This window comes from Oncorhynchus tshawytscha, linkage group LG09 (assembly GCF_018296145.1).
Source record: "Oncorhynchus tshawytscha isolate Ot180627B linkage group LG09, Otsh_v2.0, whole genome shotgun sequence".
In the NCBI taxonomy this organism is placed as follows: Eukaryota; Metazoa; Chordata; class Actinopteri; order Salmoniformes; family Salmonidae; genus Oncorhynchus; species Oncorhynchus tshawytscha.
Window position 1 is genome coordinate 81,694,631 of NC_056437.1, and position 20,720 is coordinate 81,715,350.

General features: G+C 43.2%; 1 protein-coding gene and 1 non-coding gene across 2 annotated transcripts in view; one reads left to right on the top strand and one right to left on the bottom strand.

Annotated features, from left to right (window-relative positions):
* LOC112234604 (growth factor receptor-bound protein 2) overlaps positions 1-15,294 on the top strand; it is a 46,438-nt gene extending 31,144 nt beyond the window's left edge. Inside the window, exons 3-6 of the mRNA XM_024402814.2 lie at positions 7,191-7,288; positions 12,075-12,197; positions 12,943-13,111; positions 13,440-15,294. Coding sequence (XP_024258582.2) covers positions 7,191-7,288; positions 12,075-12,197; positions 12,943-13,111; positions 13,440-13,625 — 576 coding nt within the window. The 3' untranslated portion in view covers positions 13,626-15,294. The remainder of the gene's footprint in view (positions 1-7,190; positions 7,289-12,074; positions 12,198-12,942; positions 13,112-13,439) is intronic.
* A 3,387-nt stretch (positions 15,295-18,681) lies between these two features.
* Positions 18,682-18,763, bottom strand: trnas-aga. The gene has a single exon. It is a non-coding gene; the product is annotated as a tRNA-Ser (tRNA).
* Positions 18,764-20,720: the final 1,957 nt, after the last annotated feature.

Here is a 20,720-nt window from a genome sequence, read left to right on the forward strand (position 1 = left end):
GAAAATATTTTTAAAATATATGTGAAATTAAAAGATGTAAAAAGATATATACAAGGGACACGACAGGACAAAGACAAAGACGTCTGACTGCTACGCCATCTTGGATTTAGCAGGCTACAAGGGTAAAGTGGCCCTTGTAGCTCTTTCACACCATCACCCACAAACATGAGCTTCAATCACTCGCACCATTAGATCACACTTTTACCGTGACCCCTAAGGCACTGGTAGTCCACAGATTTAAAATTATGCTATGCATGAATCAGCAGTGAGTGTTTAGATATGTATTAACAGGCCTTGCATTTCCCGGCGGAATCGATGGCCGTAATTCCCCTAAAATAATCCATGCCTTGCGGCCAAAGGGATGAATATAATTCTAATTCCCTTCCCCTGGCTGTCAATCACGGTGCTTCGAAGCACCTCTCACTCACATAGCTCTCTCAGATATTTCAATTCTTATTATTCAATGCCCAACACACGATCTGGTCCTTCTCACAGGTGTCATAGCTCCGAAGTAGGTTGCAGTGAATGAGATTTTATTTTCGTGTCAAATCGCAAATTGGCAACCCATCCCTTATGGGATTAATAATTCAGTGATAATTCTTACGGTGTTCTTTGCATCGCATAGAGTGAAGAAAATAATAATAAGATAAAAACGAATACATAAAAGTAAATAAGGTTATCCAAACAATAATTATGTCCCGAGTGCTGTAAAAATATACATGCATATACAAGTGAAGACCGACACATCATAGTTGCAACGACACGTGTCCTTAGAGCTGTCCACATTTACTTTTCGTCAACCAACAAGATGAGTAAAAAACAGCAAAATCACTAGCCTATGTCAATCTACTATCCCCCATAGTACAAAAATGTACCTATTCTATTGGTCAGCTTGTCCTTCTGTGTGAGAGAGAAATATTCCAAATAGACTCTGGGACAGTTGTTACAACAGATCCCAAATTAATACAACCACTGTACATCAAAATTTAAAAAGCAATGAGGCTGATGCAACAGATCAAAACGTTTAGCTTAAAATGTTGATAAACTATTAGGCTATTTCTTCACATTATAAGCGCAGCAATGCGCACACGGCAATAGGATATAAGTGCAACTGTTCCAAAATGCAATTAGCGGGAAAACACTGTTTTCAAAAGTGCACCGCAAATGCGAGCAGTTGAATATGACAGAGATGAAAATATCCTTCAGAAATGTAGAAAGAGGGAAAGAGGCATGGGTTAATATGACTATGATTGTGAATTTGGCTGCTGGACAACAAAATAAAGTTGAACCTGAGAGAAATACTGGTTTCACTGGCATATGAGGAAGTGTTATTAAAAGAATCCCCTTAACATTCCTATGGTCAGAACATGGTAAGACATGCCTCAAAATGACGAAACTTCCAGGTTTTAAACATATATGGTTAAATAGTTTCAAAATGTTCACTGTCTCCGCTCAGATTGCAAGGTTGGTGATGTTGTGGTGAGCAACAGGCCTTTCTCTCAAATGTGAACGAACAGTGCCTCAAGTACACTACGGGACCTGTACACTATGTAGACACCTGCTCGTTGAACATCTCATTCCAAAATCATGGTCATTAATATGGAGTTGGTCCCCCCATTGCTGCTGTAACAGCCTCCACTCTTCTGGGAAGGCTTTACACTAGATGTTGGAATATTTCTGCAGGGACTTGCTTCCATTCAGCCACAAGTGCATTAGTGAGGTTGGGCGCTGATGTTGGGCGATGAGGCCAGGCTCGCAGTCACCGTTCCAATTCATCTTAAAGGTGTTCAATGGGGTTGAGGTCAGGGCATGCCAGTCAAGTTCTTCCACACTGATCTCGACAAACCATTTCTGTATGGACCTCGCTTTGTGCACGGGGGTATTGTCAAGCTGAAACAGGAAAGGGCCTTCCCCAATCTGTTGCCACACAGTTGGAAGCACAGAATCATCTAGAATGTCATTGTATGCTGTAGCATTATGATTTCCCTTCACTGGAACTAAGGAGCCTAGCCTGAACCATGAAACAGCCTCAGACCATTATTCCTCCTCCACCATACTTCACAGTTGGCACTGCATTCGGGCAGGTGGCGTTCTCCTGGCATCCCCCAAACCCAGGTACGTCTGTCAGACTGCCAGGTGGTGAAGTGTGATTCATCACTCCAGAGAATGTTTCCACTGCTCCAGAGTCCAATGGTGGTGAGCTTGACACCACTCCAGCCGACGCTTTGCATTGTGCATGGTAATCTGAGGCTTGTGTGCGGCTGCTTGGCCATGAAGCTCCCGGCGAACAGTTCTTGTGCAGACGTTGCTTCCAGAGGCAGTTTGGAACTCGGTAGTGAGTGTTAAAACCAAGGACAGACTATTTTTACACGCTTCCGCACTTGGTGGTCCCGTTCTGTGATCTTATGTGGCCATTGCAATAAATTGCAATGTCTGTACTGTGAGACGCCGAAGACAGAGCTACAGGGAGACAGGACGGACAACTGATCATCCTCGCAGTGGCAGACCACGTGTAACAACCCCTGCACAGGATCGGTACATCCCACCATCAGGTGGTACACAATCCCTCCATCAGTGCTCAGACGGTCTCCAATAGGCTGAGAGAGGCTGGACTGAGGGCTTGTTGTAAGGCAGGTCCTCACCAGACAACACCAGCAACAACATCGTCTATGGGCACAAATCCACTGTCGCTGGACCAGACAAGACTGGCAAAAAGTGCTCTTCACTGATGAGTCGCAGTTTTGTCTCACCAGAGGTGATGGTCAGATTCGCGTTTTATCATCGAAGGAATGAGCGTTACACCGAGCGAGGCCTGTACTCTGGAGCGGGATCAATTTGGAGGTGGAGGGTCCGTCATGGTCTGGGGCGGTGTGTCACAGCATCATCTGACTGAGCTTGTTGTCTTTGCAAGCAATCTCAACGCTGTGTGTTACAGGGAAGACATCCTCCTCCCTCATGTGGTACCCTTCCTGCAGGCTCATCCTGACATGACCCTTCAGCATGACAATGCCACCAACCATACGCTTGTTCTATGTGTGATTTCCTGCAAGACAGGAATGTTCTGCCATGGCCAGCGAAGAGCATACACTTATGCTTTTCTTAAGAGAATAGTTGTTTTTTTGGTTTTCAAATCAATTTAATTGACTATTTTGGTTAAACTCTCTGGGATATTCGGGACGGTAGCGTCCCACCCCGCCAACAAGCCAGTGAAAGTGCAGGGCGTCAAATTCAAAACAACAAAAATCTCATAGTTAAAATTCCTCAAGCATACAAGTATTTTCACCATTTTAAAGATATCATTCTCGTTAATCAGCCACAGTGTCTGATTTCAAGAAGGCTTTACAGCAAAAGCACCACAAACGATTATGTTAGGTCACTGCCAAGTCACAGAAAAACACAGCCATTTTTCCAGCCAAAGAGAGGAGTCACAAAAAGCAGAAATATAGATAAAATGAATCACTAACCTTTGATCTTCATTAGATGACACTCATAGGACTTCATGTTACACAATACATGTATGTTTTGTTCGATAAATTGCATATTTATATCAAAAAATCTCATTTTACATTATGTTTACGTTATGTTCAGTAGTTCCAAAACATGCAGTGATTTTGCAGAGAGCCACATCAATTTACAAGAAATACTCATAATAAACATTGATAAAAGATACAACTATTATACATGGAACTTTAGATAACCTTCTCCTTAATGCAACCGCTGTGTCAGATTTCAAAAAAACTTTGCGGAAAAAGCATGCCATGCAATAATCTGAGTACGGCGCTCAGAGACCAAAACAGCCAAAGAGATATCCGCCATGTTGTGGAATCAACATTAGTCCGAAATAGCATTATAAATATTCACTTACATTTGACGATCTTCATCAGAATGCACTCCCAGGAATCCCAGTTTCACAATGTTTGATTTGTTCGATAAAGTTCATCATTTATGTCCAAATACCTCCTTTTGTTAGGGCGTTTGGTGAACAAATCCAAACGCGTGTGCAAGTCCAGCCAAAAGGTCGGACGAAAAGTTCTAAAAGTTATATTACAGGTCGTAGAAACATGTCAAACAAAGTATAGAATCAATCTTTAGGATGTTAGGATCATAAATCTTCAATAATGTTCCAACCAGAGAATTCTTTTGTCTGTAGAAAAGCAATGGAACGCAAGCTAACCTTCAAATGAACGCGCGTCACGAGCTCGTGGCAATCTGCCAGACACCTGGCTCAATCCCCTCTCATTCGCCCCCACTTCACAGTAGAAGCATCAAACAAAGCTCTAAAGACTGTTGACATCTAGTGGAAGCCTTAGGAAGTGCAAAATGACCCCACAGACACTGTGTATTGGAATGGCAATGAGTTGAAAAACTACAAACCTCAGATCATCATTCAAACAGTTTTAGAAACTTCAGAGTGTTTTCTATCCAAATATACTAATAATATGCATATTCTAGCTTTTATGGCTGAGTAGCAAGCAGTTTACTCTGGGCACCTTGTTCATCCAAGCTACTTAATACTGCCCCGCAGTCACCAAGAAGTTAATGGCCTTGGTGCCCTGGCAGATTGGGCAAATGGCCTTACCCCTAAAATCACGAAACTCCAAGCCTGTTGTAATATCTGCAAGAGAACATGAGGGAGTGTCTGTGAGCTGTTATGTTTGAGGTAGATAGCTAAGTCATGAGCTGTGTAGGTGATGAGACTAAGGTGTAGTGTTTGTGTTTGTAATAAGATGTAGAGAAAGTGAGTTCAGAGTTCCAGACCGCATGCATGTCTGCCACGTCTACACATGTGCAATCAGTCACTCCCAGAGGCTGCCTTCCTTTTGTCTCTTGTGCCTTAGTGGCTGTGGTTCCACAGTGACAGCTGGTGTGCTGCAGGCTAGCTGGAGCAGAGAGGTCAGAGAGCACTGAGGCCAGTGACCAGCTGGGGGGGAAATAGCCAGACCCCATCCCATCATCAGGGCTTTGAGAAGTAGGAGGGTGTGGTGGAAAGAGTGTATAGGCCTAATGTCAATCTCACCACTGACACTGTACTACTGACACTGATGGCCTGGGATGCCTTCACATAGTCTTACATGACTCCTGTTTCAGTTGTCTCCTGCTTGCCTCTTTCCACTAAGCCATGGTGTTTTTTACCACCAGGGGGGCTGGTTGCTTGCGTGGGCTTCAGATCAACACTACACACCGAAGTAGAACGAGACTGAGCTCTTCTGAAAAACTTGACTCTTACAGGATGGGGCGGGATTAAAAGACGGCAAAAGAAGCATATCTGTAGTTTCTGGTTAGATAGAGTTATGACGGTTAGATGTTGTGACATGAGTAGGTCCTTCCTCTCTACCCTACCCTAGCTGCAGCTTTTCTTTTGTGAACAATGTCAAATGATACCTGAGAGAAAACATGTCTAGCTGCATTTACATTGTTGTGTATGCATTATCGAGATGTTTCCCAACCGCTGTGTTGAAGCATAGATCAGTACTCTGTGGTCAGAAGCCTACTGCTGCACTACTCACTGTACACAGCCTGCCAACTAAAATGTGCAGTACTTGTCTGCCTTTCCCTCTAGGGGAACTACACGCCTACTGTGTAAATTACTGTATGTCTGTGTGAGAAAAGGGAGAAATCAATCTCACCCGGAGCAACCATGTTATCTGACAGTTGGAAGATCATTTTATAGCTTTGGATCAGAGCCTGTATTGTGTTTGAGGGGGGCTTAAGAAGCCATCTTGTTGCTGGATGTGGTTGAGGTGCTGAGTGACTGAAGGTTGTAGTCTATCTGTAGCTCCTCTTCTCACAGGTCCTCCAGGCCAATTCACACACTGATGTGGTCTGTGTGACCAAGTTATGTGAACCCGCAGACACTAAACACTAAACCACAATCTGCGAAGGATTCAGGTGCTTTAGTTGAGTTACTCAGTTTATCATCACTGCCTCACCTGTCAGCCATCTATGTAAATCAACAAAGAGTTTGATTCTGCATGCAATGCAACCGCCCCTTGGGTATTTCAGGTTAGGTTTAAAGATGGTTGCAATATGTCGAAATCGCTCCAGCTTTTCCTGGTTGCTAAAATTCTGATAGTTTGCCTAAAGTTTTTGCGACAAAACAAGCAAGTATAGTGTAGATAGTCATTGTACCATCTAAACTGCTGTCAAATATATTTTCCATAACCAAAAATATTGTTTTGTCAGCTGTTTGAAGTTGGTGTACAAAACCGAACGTAAAAGACGCAAAAAACGCAACTTAAGCACGGGAAGAGATAGCGCATATAGAACAGATCAACTGCTTCTTAGACTTGCTTTCAATGTGAAGGACAGATCTAGAACACACATTTCAATGTGAATTTGATCAGGTCGCCTAAAAAGCCTTGCAGGCTTTAAGAACCCTCTGGTGTGACAGTAGTGGCACACCCACTCTGCCTCACTTTCCTTTCTATCTCTCGCTCTCTCTCTCCCAGTGCTCTGTGCACAGGAAGGATGTTGCACACTCCATTTCCTCAACACTTTTTTTGCCGATAAAAAGATTTAGGCCTAGTTCCTCTCTTGAACACAAATGGTCAAGTATGGTTTGTTTAAAGGTTTTTCAACACCTAGCAGAGGCCATGAAGTGTTTACCAACACTGAAGCCTGTGGTCAGCATATCACATTGAAATACCTGTGCATTCTAGGCTATATCTAGTAGGACTCCTATTTCTTCTGAAATGAAAAGGCTGTACTGAAGCCAGAAGGCAGATGGTGGTTGGAATATCTTTGTTTTGAGTGGGACGTGTCAATATATTACTGTGAGTCAGAACCCTGGTGAGAATTGATGACGACTGTTTCTTTCATCTGACTATGAGTACACAAGCCAGAGGCTTTACATTACTAACTGCACCAGTGTACAGGTGCATGTCTTTCAACAACAACAGCCACACACACACACACACAAACTTAAGACACACTCATGCACCAGTGCTCCCAAACCTGCAAACCACCGTATGTCTCTCAGACAAGAGTTCTCCCACACCTGGCCCGGCCTCATGGAGGCTTTCTTGATTGGTAAATGAGTGTACTCACAACAGACAAACGTGTCTCAATCTGTCGTTTATGGCTGTGCCCCATTAGTGGATACAAAACCGTTTCAGCCCCCCTTCCCAGTGACCTGAGAAGTACTCTGTTTACTAGATGTGATATATTGTTAACTCTCTTCCCTTCTCTAGGTATTAAATGAAGAGTGTGACCAGAACTGGTACAAAGCAGAATTGAACGGGAAAGACGGCTTCATCCCCAAGAACTACATAGAGATGAAAGCACATCCGTAAGTATGAACCACCTGGCCCAGACTCCTAATATGACTCAGGAGGACTCACCTCTCCAGCTTATTGTTGCTGACTCGGGGTATGGGTAAACAGGACTCACCTCTCCAGCTTATTGTTGCTGACTCGGGGTATGGGTAAACAGGACTCATCATGACTACCAGGTCACCCTGGGCCACAGCTTCAATGTATCACATTGATTTGGAACTATGAAACAACTGTCTGAATTGAACAGAACAGTCCCGTCAACTCTGAGTACTGTGCTGAAATGGCCAGTGCCACCACAGTGGAATCTTCTCCCTCTGTGTTCATTGAAGCACTGTGAGGATTCTTAGAGGATATTACCTCTGGAGCACACCGTGCCAGATTAGCGCTCTCTATACTAGTGCGCTCTGGGCCTCTTAGACTTAATTTAATATAGACCCTTATTTCATCGCCACTGGGATTTTATCAGGTGGGATTTTGACGTATGGAGGGGGCTGGGTCTGGTTGTCTCTGTCCCAAGGAGCTATGCCATGCCTAGGCTTTGTCTGTCTGTGTACAGTGGATTGCCCCCAATCTGGCCTGCAGTGGATGCAGATATGTAGTGCAGGTATAAACTGTTAGCAACTGCTCCAGGGCCAATTTCTTGATGATTAATGCCTGGACTTGGATAGTGAGAAATGTCTGATCCATAGTTTGTGTTAATGAGCAGAGAGATGGCATAGCTCAGGTCAGCTGCTGTGGGCAGAGTGTGAGTAAAATGTGTGGCTGTGATCATTGGGAAGAGATGGCCAGCAGAAACAAGTCATCTCGGGTCTGGTCCCTGCCCTCAGTCTCTCTGTGTAATGGAAGCCCTGAGTGGAGTCATCCCTCTCTGTGAGGTGGAATTTACCCCTCAGCACCACTTCCTCATCAAGAGCTTGGTTTTAATTGTCCGGGCTGCCACTCATAGCCACATCAAAGGGGAAAGGAAAGGCCTTGCTGTTCCGCTGGGCTGTGATGCTGTGTACAGGTTTTAGTTGCCCTTGTCAAGTAATGTACCATGCTGTTACATCACAGTTAATGCCATCATCATAAAAAGAGTGAATAGATACTGCATAATGAATACAGTGTCTATGTGGTGTTCTCAATTGATTCACTATTTAAGTTCTTTGCACACCTGAAAGAGAAACTAGCCTAAATCATCAATCCCTAATCCAATGTCAGTAGCAGCATTCAGCTCTTGCACTTGATCTACTGCTTGCACTAAATGACTGTGGGTCAGCTGTTAGTCCTTCCCCCGTATAGTTTGGTGTAGCCTTAGTGTAGGGGGCAGTTGTGGTCTGATCCCATGGCAGTATTAGTGGGGCAGAAGTTTGCCCTTTGTCCTTTTTATAGACTAGCTGTGACGGAGTGGCACTAGGCACCAAGTGCGCACACACACCAACTAGCCTGCCTTATTTTGGATACAGTACATGGGTAGTTGACGTGACAGACCTACATGTGTAGTTGATGTGACAGAGGACAAAGTTAACTATCAAGTAAATTAGACTGACATGTCTGTGCGCAGTGGCTTTGACGCTTCACTCAGTGTGCACAGCTCTGCTGCGCAAGGTGGGTTATATAGGAATCGTATCTTGGACTGAAATTTGTTTTTCAGTACATCAAATGTGAATCATCTTTCAGATAATTAATTGAAAGCTGTGTGTGTCTTTGTTGTATGACTTCTTATCCACAGAGGGCCGGTGTGGGTTCAGGTTTGTGTTCTAACCAAGCAATAACATAGATGATTCAACTAATCATGTCTTGATTGAAGACTATGATTAGTTGATTCGGGTGTGTGCTGGTCGTCAAGAACAAAAAACTAAGTCCATTGATCTCTGTGGATACGACATCCCCCTGTTATGAGTGCTTCTTTCATGATGAATAATAATGATCAGTTTATTTTTAGAATTTTGGGAGAGATTATATTAATCTAATTCAAATTGATTATTTAAGAGGTGGTCTTATTTGGAACACCCATGGTACACTCGATACCCATTAAGCTTAATCTGTACTTTTCACATATCCTATCAAATATTTTTGTCTTCTTAAAACATGTAAGTAAAGTTATCAAACTTCATTTGAGAGATATTTTATATTTAAAATAAAAAAAATAAGAGCAGTATATGTTAGAAATGTCTAAACTCATACTGAACCCCCCACCGTACTGACAAATTCTCAAAAGTGACTTTGGGGGCGGACTTATGGTAGAGAAATTAACATGAAATTCTCTGGCAACAGCTCTGTTGGACATTCCTGCAGTCAGCATGCCTATTGCACGTTCCCTCAACTTAAGACATCTGTGGCACAAACCTGCACATTTTAGAGTGGCCATTTACTGTCCCAAGCACAAGGTGCACCTGTGTAATGATAATGCTGTTTGATCAGCTTATTGATATGCCACACCTGTCAGGTGTGCATTTGGAATATTTCTGGGATCTTTTATTTCAGCTCAGTAGGACCAACACTACATGTTGCGTATAGATTTTTGGTGGTACCTAACCTATTTGTGCAGTATCCTTTTGCAACCACGCCTGGTTCTCAATCCCTGCAGGTGACCATTGCTCTGGCGGCATCTGTGTCTCTGCTGCTTGGGAAAGCCTGGTTCTTTAACATGGCCCTAGTGATATTGGGGACTGGCTGTGGTGCTCCCACTACTGGTTATCACTCTCTGCATTAGACCATTCATTCCCTTGATCCGTCTTTGTCTAACCCACCAATTCCTCCTGACCAATTGGCATACGTGATCCACACTGGGAAGACCCCCATTGGCAGGACTTCCTTTGGAGATTGTTCACCCTGCCTCCAATATATTACCCACCAGTGTCAGAGACATTTGTGTTTCTCAAACCCCATTTTGCGATATACTCCAAAAACCCTCCAACAGAACACCTCTCAAGTGGTGCTTCGGGCTCCCACGGCTTTGGGAGAATACTCTGCCCCTGCACCTCGCTGCACGTGGGGGGTCTACCTGAGTGATCCTGCCAGTAGCATATTCCTCTCAAAGATTAAGACATGCAAGGCTTAGTACACACGGCCGGGAACAGTGAAACTGCCAATGACTCATTTAAATCAGTTCCTTTGCTCGCTCCAATGTTACTTGGATAATTGTTCTACAGCTAATACATGCCAACGAGTGCTGACCATTGGGGATGTGTGTATTTAACAGACCTAAAATCCATGCGGGTACTCTAAGGTTTTTAGTGACTCTCTAATCTCGACCGGTGGCGTGCCATTTGTGGTGCTGACATCTAATTTGAAAGTGTGCCCTATCAATTTCCGATGGTACTTTCTGTGCATACCATGGTGATCATGGATAACGGGGAATTAGGGTTAGATTCCGGCTTGGAGCCTAAGAAATGGCTACCAAGGAAGGCAACAGGCTCGCAAATTACCCACTCCCAACTCGGGGAGGTAGTGATGAAAAATAGCAGTGCAGGACTTTTTCGAGGTCCTGTAATTGGAATGAGTACATTTTAAATCCTTTAATGAGGATCCGTTACTGATGTTTAGAAGTTGCATTTTAGATCTTACTCAAAATGTAACGGGGAGAAACTTGGTTATCATCAATATACAAATAAGTATGTTTTTCAACAGAATATGATTACTGATTTTAAAAACAAAGTAACTAATTAGTAAAAATCATTTTCTTGTGTATTTGAGAATCATTAAACCATCATATTAGTATCACTTATGTCACACCAGAGGACAAATTCCAAGGCACTAATGCATGAAATGTGTCATTAAATTGGATATACATTTAAAATAAAAAGTGGCCACAGAACATTTTGAGTTGTTTAGACATACGTTTTTGTAACTATATATTTTTTTACTTTCATTTTTGAATAAATCATTTGTTCACTTTTGTTTTGGCCATATGGCAACTACCCACATGCAGTACAGTAGCTTCAGCCAACGCTAGATGTTAATGTGCCTCTGCGTTTCATCTCCCGGTATGTATTCACAGACCAGACCATGAAATATGGAAGTTTTGGATCATGCTGTTAGTAGAAGTGGTGTAAGTAATAACAAATTTGGGAGCCTGCTAAAGTGAGTCAAAATAGCTTTAGATTGCGTTTCCATAGTGGCATTTATATCTGCACAGTAGTTGTGTGTGTGTGTGTGTGTGTGTGTGTGTGTGTGTGTGTGTGTGTGTGAGAGAGACAGAGAGACACGCAACCAGTCTGGTTCCACATGGCCTGGCTGCTCTTTCCGTGCCTGCTTTAAATTGCTCTGCCGGCACCTTTATCAGACAGGGAACTGTAGGCGGGGGGCAGCCGATAGAGGGCACAAATGCAAAGAGGATTAGGTCTTGGTCATTTTATGATTGATTTTCACTTTCATGCAAAGGAGCCAAGATGTCATCTCTCTGGCTGCTCTGGTTAATAATTAACCGGAGAGAGCGCTTTCTCTCTTTCGCTCTCTCTTTGCCTCCTGCTGCTACAGCTGCCATTGGCCCAGCCAGGGCTGCTATCACAGACCTTGCTGGGAGTGAGACATGCTCTGCTTCAACAGCACAGCACGCAATCCCCACTCCTCAACCCCTGTGCCCCCACTGTACACAACGCCCACGGTTCTGGTTCTCCTACCTGCAGTATTAATCGGTTGACTGGGGCAGAGGCTTAATCTGAAATACTGTATAATCTCTCAGGACTGTAAACAGTGGGAGATGACCATGTCGTCCCTGATCGTGAGGGAGCAGATGTCTATTTGTTTGTTTCATGCTGGTCCAGCTGTGTTCTCTCCCCTGACTGTGTGTGTGTGTGGTGCTGTCCCTCCCTCCAGGTGGTTCTTTGGCAAGATCCCCCGTGCCAAAGCAGAGGAGATGTTGAACAAACAGAGGCACGACGGGGCCTTCCTCATCCGAGAGAGTGAGAGTGCGCCAGGGGACTTCTCCCTCTCTGTCAAGTAAGTGAACACACATACACACTAAATGTTTAGAAGCCCTGCTCTACATATGTTGGGGCGAGGGACTGCTCTGCACCGTACAATGTATTGGGTAACAGACACAAACATCTGCTATGTTTCTCTTCTTTCTCTTCCTGTGTTTAAATACACTACAGCACTAGCACTTTATTTTTTACCCAGTGTTCTGTGCTGCCCCCTGGTGTCTGAGCATTAACTTCAGCTCACTGACAGTTATTTTACAGCAGGATTTCAGCTCTCTCTTTCCAGCTTGCACAACACTGACGCAAACTCTTTGATTTCCCCATGTCTGTTTCCACTCTGCTTTACTTAAAAAGGCTAAATTCAGCAGCCCTCACTGTCATGGTGCTGTAGTGTCTGTCTGTATGTAAAGTAGATAGACATTTCAAGATAATTAAAGTGATCAATATGTGACTCCACCCGTCTATTGCCCTCTGAGTACAGAACAAGGAGTTTGTCTTAGTAGAGACTAATCCCCCTGATGGCTGTGGAAGAGGCTTGTTTATTTGACTGCAGCGTTACCATCCATGGGGTCATGACCTGTGTTCACACTGTTATAGAGACAGTCTGTCTTCCTAATGTGTTGCTAAGAGAACATGTCCACATGTATTTCCTTTGGCCGTTGGGATCTCTCTTCTCTGTCCTGTTTCAGCAGTTCTGTGTCTGTTGACTGTCTGCTGCTGGCAAGCTACCCATGGTTCTCTTCCTCTGTCCCCCGTCTCCACAGGTTTGGAAATGACGTTCAGCACTTCAAAGTCCTGCGTGATGGGGCAGGAAAGTACTTCCTGTGGGTGGTGAAGTTCAACTCGCTCAACGAGCTGGTGGACTACCACCGCTCCACCTCTGTATCCCGCAACCAGCAGATCTTCCTGCGTGACATTGAGCAGGTCCCCCAGGTGAGAACACATCCCCTTTAACCTTCATCTCTGGCTCTTTACCAGTGTGGCTTTGTAGGAGACTTAATGGTCACAATGACAAACTAGGTTATTAGTGTAAAATAATAGCTTTGAGGGAGACAAATTGGCCCCAGATTTGCTGACTCAATCCCTCATCCTGCCGGCCTAACCTTTGGATGTCATGGCAGGCTCAGTTCACCAACGAGTCACGTTTGATTCAGAAAACACAATCAGGGAAGAACCGAGTCTTTGTCCTTTTGAAAGACCGTGTTAACATGTCTGGGACTCATGGATTTGTTTTGCTCTCTTTCTCTCTCCCTGCCCACAGCATCCCACATATGTACAGGCGCTCTTTGACTTTGACCCCCAAGAGGATGGCGAGCTGGGCTTCCGACGCGGAGACTTCATCCAGGTCCTGGACAACTCTGACCCTAACTGGTGGAAGGGAGGATGCCATGGGCTGACGGGCATGTTCCCCCGCAACTATGTCACACCAGTCAACCGGAACATGTAAATAAACATCAACAACCACCCCATACCCCCCCTCAATCCATCAAGAAGACATCAGGAGCAGAGCGGGAGAATGCAACAAGGAATTAAACATGGAGGAGTAGTTCTGTCGAAGGCATCACCTTGTTGGTGGCAGCTGAGCAAAGCCAACTTTTAATACTGAGAATGTTCACCTCTATAGTGAACGCTTCAGTCAGAACTGAACTGTCTTTGAGGGAAAAAACACAGAGAAACTAAGCATAGTGCACCAAAAGTGAAGAATGAGAATTATTCTATACCTAGACTCCCACAGCTGCGTCTGTCCTCTCCTCTACTTCTTCACATTCTGCGTTACTTTTCCTTTTTTGCTGCATGTTTTAATCACCTAAATGAAATACCAATAAATCCTAACGCTGTTTTAAATAAAAATACATGTACAAATATTTTTAAAAATGATTGAAAAAATAATTTAAAAATACGGATGTTATCTGCAGCAAGTTACCCAGTCCAAGATCATTGGCATGTGAGCGCATTGTACATCAGCCCAGGGCTGTATAAATAAATCACCTACAGTATAGAGAGAATCCATTTTTTAAGAATATATATTATATATTTGTATGTGTTTTACCAGTCATCACAAATTGTATTGTTTCTTCCATTTGTAAATTATGTTTAAAAAAATGTTAGTCTGGATAAGACCTAGTAGCTCTGGGATTTGCTGAATTGTCAGTATAATTTTTCCTGGATTATTTGAGGGCTCTCAGATAAAATGGCATGCTATTTAAAACGTGAAATAATTTCCTTGTCTGATAAATGAGAGAATAATCTGTTATTTTTAACAAAACCAATCGTGTCAGGAAGCTAACGCCGAGCAGCGAGTAGAGCCATGTATGCTGCATGAGCTGTTGTATTATGAAACCCTGTAAAAGGCCAGCCACCTTTTGAAGCCAATGTATTTATTGCAGCCATTTTACTCTTGGGCCGTGAATGTAGCTGACTGAGTCCATAGACATTGACATGAGGGAAGCAAGGTCGGAGAACTGAACTACACAACTGCAAGGGATTTCCGAGAAGTGCTGAATTAGTAATGGTGTCATATAAAATTATATAGAGAGATGTATGGAAAATATGCATATAGTACATACATATTCAAACACACACACGCCTACATTAACAGTCCCCTCCTTGTTAGACTCACACATAACAAGTAGATGAGTTGGATAATCACATGATGGCGTGATAAACAGTTTGAGAAAATTAAGTGTCTTTTATGCTAAAAGTTGAGAGATCAGCTTTACCAATGTTGTTTTTCTCTGTCTGTGGTGTGTCAAGCACTTTTTATGTTAAGCATTTGATTTCTGGTGTGTTTTTTTTCTGTGTGTGTTTAGTTTGTTCTCTTTGGATAGTGCCTTTCTCTCTGGTGTTTCAGTGTCTCCGACCTGCTGCTTTGAGCCCCTTTGTGGGGCCCGTCAATCCTGCAGTGAGAAACCATGTACATAATCCAACCTGTCCCATCAACCCCACATCTCCTTCCCAACATGGAACTTTTCTTATTTAAGTGTCTCTTGTCTTCTTCCCTATTGATACTGTTGTTATTTTTTTTGCTTCTTTTTTTGTTGTTTTTTTGTATTAATTCAAATGCAATTCTACAAATAAAGAGAGAAACCATGTGGTGTGGTCCATAGATAGCCACATACAGTTATTATTTTCATCTTGTGATTCAACAAACCTTTTGATGGCTAAATTCATCTGTCTAAAAATGTATAGAAATGAATAGCCCATTACCTGGCTTTGCATCTGACAATCTGTAGGGACTGGGACATGCAGTGTCCCAGTCCCTACAGAACAAGCTTCATTTGAAGCTTGGTGTCTTCAAGCACAGCCTTGGGTCCTTGGTACATACAGGGGTTTGCTGCCCAGTGAAAATATACACATTGCATTACCCTCGGTCTGGTGGACTGTCTGCTTTTGTGTTCTGTTATTTTTAGCCCTTAAACTCTTTCAACCAATCTGGCCACTTTCTGACTATATTGCGTCACATGCAGGCAGCCTTTCCACTGACGGACACTTAACAAAACAGCGGACTGGGAACATTAAGTTCTCTGCATCCTCAGTCCATGGAATTCATTGTAGTCTGAGGATGTCATGTACTGTAAGACGTCTCATCAGGTCTGGAGTCTAGAGACGGTATGTAAGTGAGCAGCATGAATACACACTGCTCAACAAAAAAAAGGGAACACTTAAACAACACAATGTAACTCCAAGTCAATCACACTTCTGTGAAATCAAACTGTCCACTTAGGAAGCAACACTGATTGTCAATAAATTTCACATGCTGTTGTGCAAGTGGAATAGACAACAGGTGGAAATTATAGGCAATTAGCAAGACACCCCCAATAAAGGAGTGGTTCTGCAGGTGATAACCACAGACCACTTCTCAGTTCCTATGCTTCCTGGCTGATGTTTTGGTCACTTTTGAATCCTGGCAGTGCTTTCACTCTAGTGGTAGCATGAGACGGAGTCTACAACCCACACAAGTGGCTCGGGTAGTGCAGCTCATCCAGGATGGTACATCAATGCAAGCTGTGACAAGGTTTGCTGTGTCTGTCAGCGTAGTGTCCAGAGCATGGAGGCGCTACCAGGAGACAGGCCAGTACATCAGGAGACGTGGAGGAGGGCAACAACCCAGCAGCAGGACCGCTATGTCCGCCTTTGTGCAAGGAGGAGCACTGACAGAGCCCTGCAAAATGACCTCCAGCAGGCCACAAATGTGCATGTGTTTGCTCAAACGGTCAGAAACAGACTCCATGAGGGCCTGACGTCCACAGGTGGGGGTTGTGCTTACAGCCCAACACCGTGCAGGACGTTTGGCATTTGCCAGAGAACACCAAGATTGGCAAATTCGCCACTGGCGCCCTGTGCTCTTCACAGATGAAAGCAGGTTCACACTGAGCACATGTGACAGACGTGACAGTCTGGAGACGCCGTGGAGAACGTTCTGCTGCCTGCAACATCCTCCAGCATGACCGGTTTGGCGGTGGGTCAGTCATGGTGTGGGGTGGCATTTCTTTGGGGGGCCGCACAGCCCTCCATGTGCTCGCCAGAGGTAGCCTGACTGCCATTAGGTACCGAGATGAGATCCTCAGACCCCTTGTGAGACCATATGCTGGTGCGGTTGGCCCTGGGTTCCTCCTAATGCAAGACAATGCTAGACCTCATGTGGCTGGAGTGTGTCAGCAGTTCCTGCAAGAGGAAGGCATTGAAGCTATGGACTGGCCCGCCCGTTCCACTGACCTGAATCCAATTGAGCACATCTGGGACATCATGTCTCGCTCCATCCACCAATGCCACATTGCACCACAGACTGTCCAGGAGTTGGCGGATGCTTTAGTCCAGGTCTGGGAGGAGATCCCTCAGGAGACCATCCGCCACCTCATCAGGAGCATGCCCAGATGTTGAAGGGAGGTCATACAGGCACGTGGAGGCCACACACACTACTGAGCCTCATTTTGACTTGTTTTAAGGACATTACATCAAAGTTGTATCAGCCTGTAGTGTGGTTTTCCACTTTAATTTTGAGTGTGACTCCAAATCCAGACCTCCATGGGTTGATAAATTTGATTTCCATTGATCATTTTTGTGTGATTTTGTTGTCAGCACATTCAACCATGTAAAGAAAAAACTATGTAATAAGAATATTTCATTCATTCAGATCTAGGATGTGTTATTTTTAGTGTTCCCTTTATTTTTTTGAGCAGTGTATAACAGCCATATTTGATGACGTCCCAGATAGCCAGGGAACTTCACGAGCATTTACCAAAGCCTGTCTTCTCCAAAAATGTGTAAGACAATCTCCCAGGGTCCCTATCTCCCACAATTTGAGGATCCATTAAATTATCAATTGTCTGTCAAATTTTCCACTAAGGGACTTGCTGGCTTTGAAAACATGGAAACATGATTTTTTATAGATGTTGATGCAATTCACTGCGTGTTATTGCATGATTAAGTGTTTACATAAATTATTAACTGTTTGTTTGCTAAGATGCAACGTACAGTTTATCGCTGCTTGGTGTGTGTGTGCGCGCGTCAGTTTATCCATTCGGAGGTGTGGGAGTGTGTGCAGAGAAATACATATTTGTATTCTCCTTCAGACATCTAGAAACATTGACACACACAGTGAAATAACACTGAACTTACAGGCATCCTGTCACTCACCCTGGGCCACACTAGTTCATGATCCACTATTGGAAGGTAGTATTCGAAGGCAAAACTTTCCAGATCTTCCCACTGCTATTCTTTATGCTGTCATCATATTCAAATAGGAATAAAGACACCACTGATGTTCACCCGCTTACTGAACCTCATGCAAATAGTCTGTGAAATGCAAGCATTGGATTCTTTGTACTCCAGTCACCCCATTACTTATCAGACTGAGATATCTCAATGGTGTACTTTTACACTACCACCATGACGTTTCAATACAATCCAGACTGTCAGATCAAGCATGCCAAAACACTGTTTATTCTACAATGCCTTTAATGGGTACACATAGTTTCCAATATGAAAACTAATCTGTTGTACCCACTACATTAAATTAAACACAGACGCAACTAAAAGGTCTGTGGTAAAGATAATCTTCCTTGTATGACTGCAATCCCTGCCTGCTGACAGAAATGTTTATTCTGGTATACATAATGCATTATCGCCACCTCCTGGCAACTATCATCATCTGAAATTAATTCGTTTTCCTCATGCCACCATTCGGTTCGACCACTGCAAGGCGCTATAATAATGTTAATATTTTACCCGTTTTCAATTGATTAGATATTAAAGTATGCATATATCAATGTTTTCAAAGACTATTTTAAAAAAGAACGTTAAAATAAATGTTGTAAAAGTGCATCACCACGATAATGGGGTATCATTTTTGCGTCCTTACATGTCCGTTGCGAGAATCATTCGAGATTAATTAGTAAATGCTGCATTTTTCCTGTATGAACGAACTGCATTTGTACTCAATTATGACCAGACCACAAGACTGGACGATATGGCTTTTCGCAAAAACCTACAAAAACTTTGACCGTTGTCGGCAGGATTCGAACCTGCGCGGGAAGATCCCAATGGATTTCTAGTCCATCGCCTTAACCACTCGGCCACGACAACCTGATAATACATTTATCAAAATATGTGTAATCTACATCATAACACGTAGCACGTTCTTGTTGAAAGATTCTGCTTAATCATTTGGAATTTACTTGATTGTAATTTTTTAAACAAAACTGTATGAGGGTGTCGTGGTTAAGGCGACTTTTTTAACATCAGCCGTAACGTGACGATGAGGAAATGTCCACTTTTGGAGACATTGTAACACATACAGACAGTAACTTTACGATTAATGATGTATATACATGGTGGTATGATCTATATTGTTATATACAGTACCAGTCAAAAGTGGACACACCTACTAATTCAAGTGTGAACACATCAAAACTATGAAATAACACATATGTAAACATGTAATAACCAAAAAATGTGTTAAACAAATCTAAATATATTTCTTATTTGAGATTCTTCAAAGTAGCCACGCTTTGCTTCCTTGATGACAGCTTTGCACAATCTTGGCGTTCTCTCAACCAACTTCATGAGGAATGCTTTTCCAACAGTCTTGAAGTTTCCACATATGCTGAGCACTTGTTGGCTGCTTTTCCCTGCAGTCCAACTCATCCCAAACCATCTCAATTGGGTTGAGGTCGGGTTATTGTGGAGGCCAGGTCATCTGATGCAGCACTCCATCACTCTCATTTTTGGTCAAATAGCCCTTACACAGCCTGGAGGTGTGTTTTGGGTTATCGTCCTGTTGAAAAACAAATGATAGTCCCACTAACCGCAAACCAGATGGGATGGCGTATCGCTGCAGAATGCTGTGGTAGACATTATGGTTAAGTGTGCCTTGAATGCTAAATAAATCACAGACAGTGTCACCAGCAAAGCACCCCCACACCATCATGTCCAATGCTTTCTTGGTCCAAGCAAGTTTCTTATTATTATTGGTGTCCTTTAGTAGTGGTTCCCTTGCAACAATTTGACAATAAAGGCCTGATTCACATAGTCTCCTCTGAACAGTTGATGTTGAGATGTGTCTGTTACTTGAACTCTGTGAAGCATTTATTTGGGCTGCAATTTCTGAGGCTGGTAACTCTAATGAACGTATCCTCTGCAGCAGAGGTAACTCTGGGTCTTCCTTTCCTGTGGCGGTCCTCATGAGAGGCAGTTTCATCATAGCGCTTGATTGTTTTTGTGACTGCATTTGAAGAAACTTTCAAAGTTCTTGTCATTTTCCGCATTGACTGACCTTCATGTCTTCAAGTAATGATGGACTGTCATTTCTCTTTGTTTATTTGGACTTGGTCTTTTATCAAATAGGGCTATCTTCTGTATACCTTGTCACAACACAACTGATTGGCTCAAACACATTAAGAAGGAAAGAAATTCCATAAATTAACTTTTAACAAGGTACACCTGTTAATTGAAATGCATTCCAGGTGACTACCTCATGAAGCTGGTTGAGAGAATGCCAAGTGTGTTCAAAGCTGTCATCGAGGTGGCTGATTTGTTTAACACTTTTTTGCTCACAACATGATTCCATATGTGTTATTTCATAGTTTTGATGTCTTCACTATTATTCTACAATGTAGAAAATAGTAAAATAAAGAAAAGCCCTTGAACTAGTAAGTGTGTCCAAACTGCTGACTGGTACTGTACATCATGGGTTACTACGATAAGGTTATCACACATAGTCATGTTATGATGGAGATAAGTCTATGATTTGATACATTGCAACACCAACAATCCATTTTGTGATATACAGTATGAGATATACAGATTGGTCAGTGCTATCCGGGATCTTCGGGACATTCCTACCCTAAACCCCAACTTTAATCACAAAAGATGAATTACCCTAACCTTAACCATAGCCCTTACTTATCCCTAACCAACGTCAATGGTGTTTGGCGACGTCCCAATGATCCCGTATAGCACGCACCGATACAGATTATAACCTCTTCTGGTGATGTGATTTCAGTAATTGTGGTGGAAGATAAAATTGATCATCTCCCCTTTC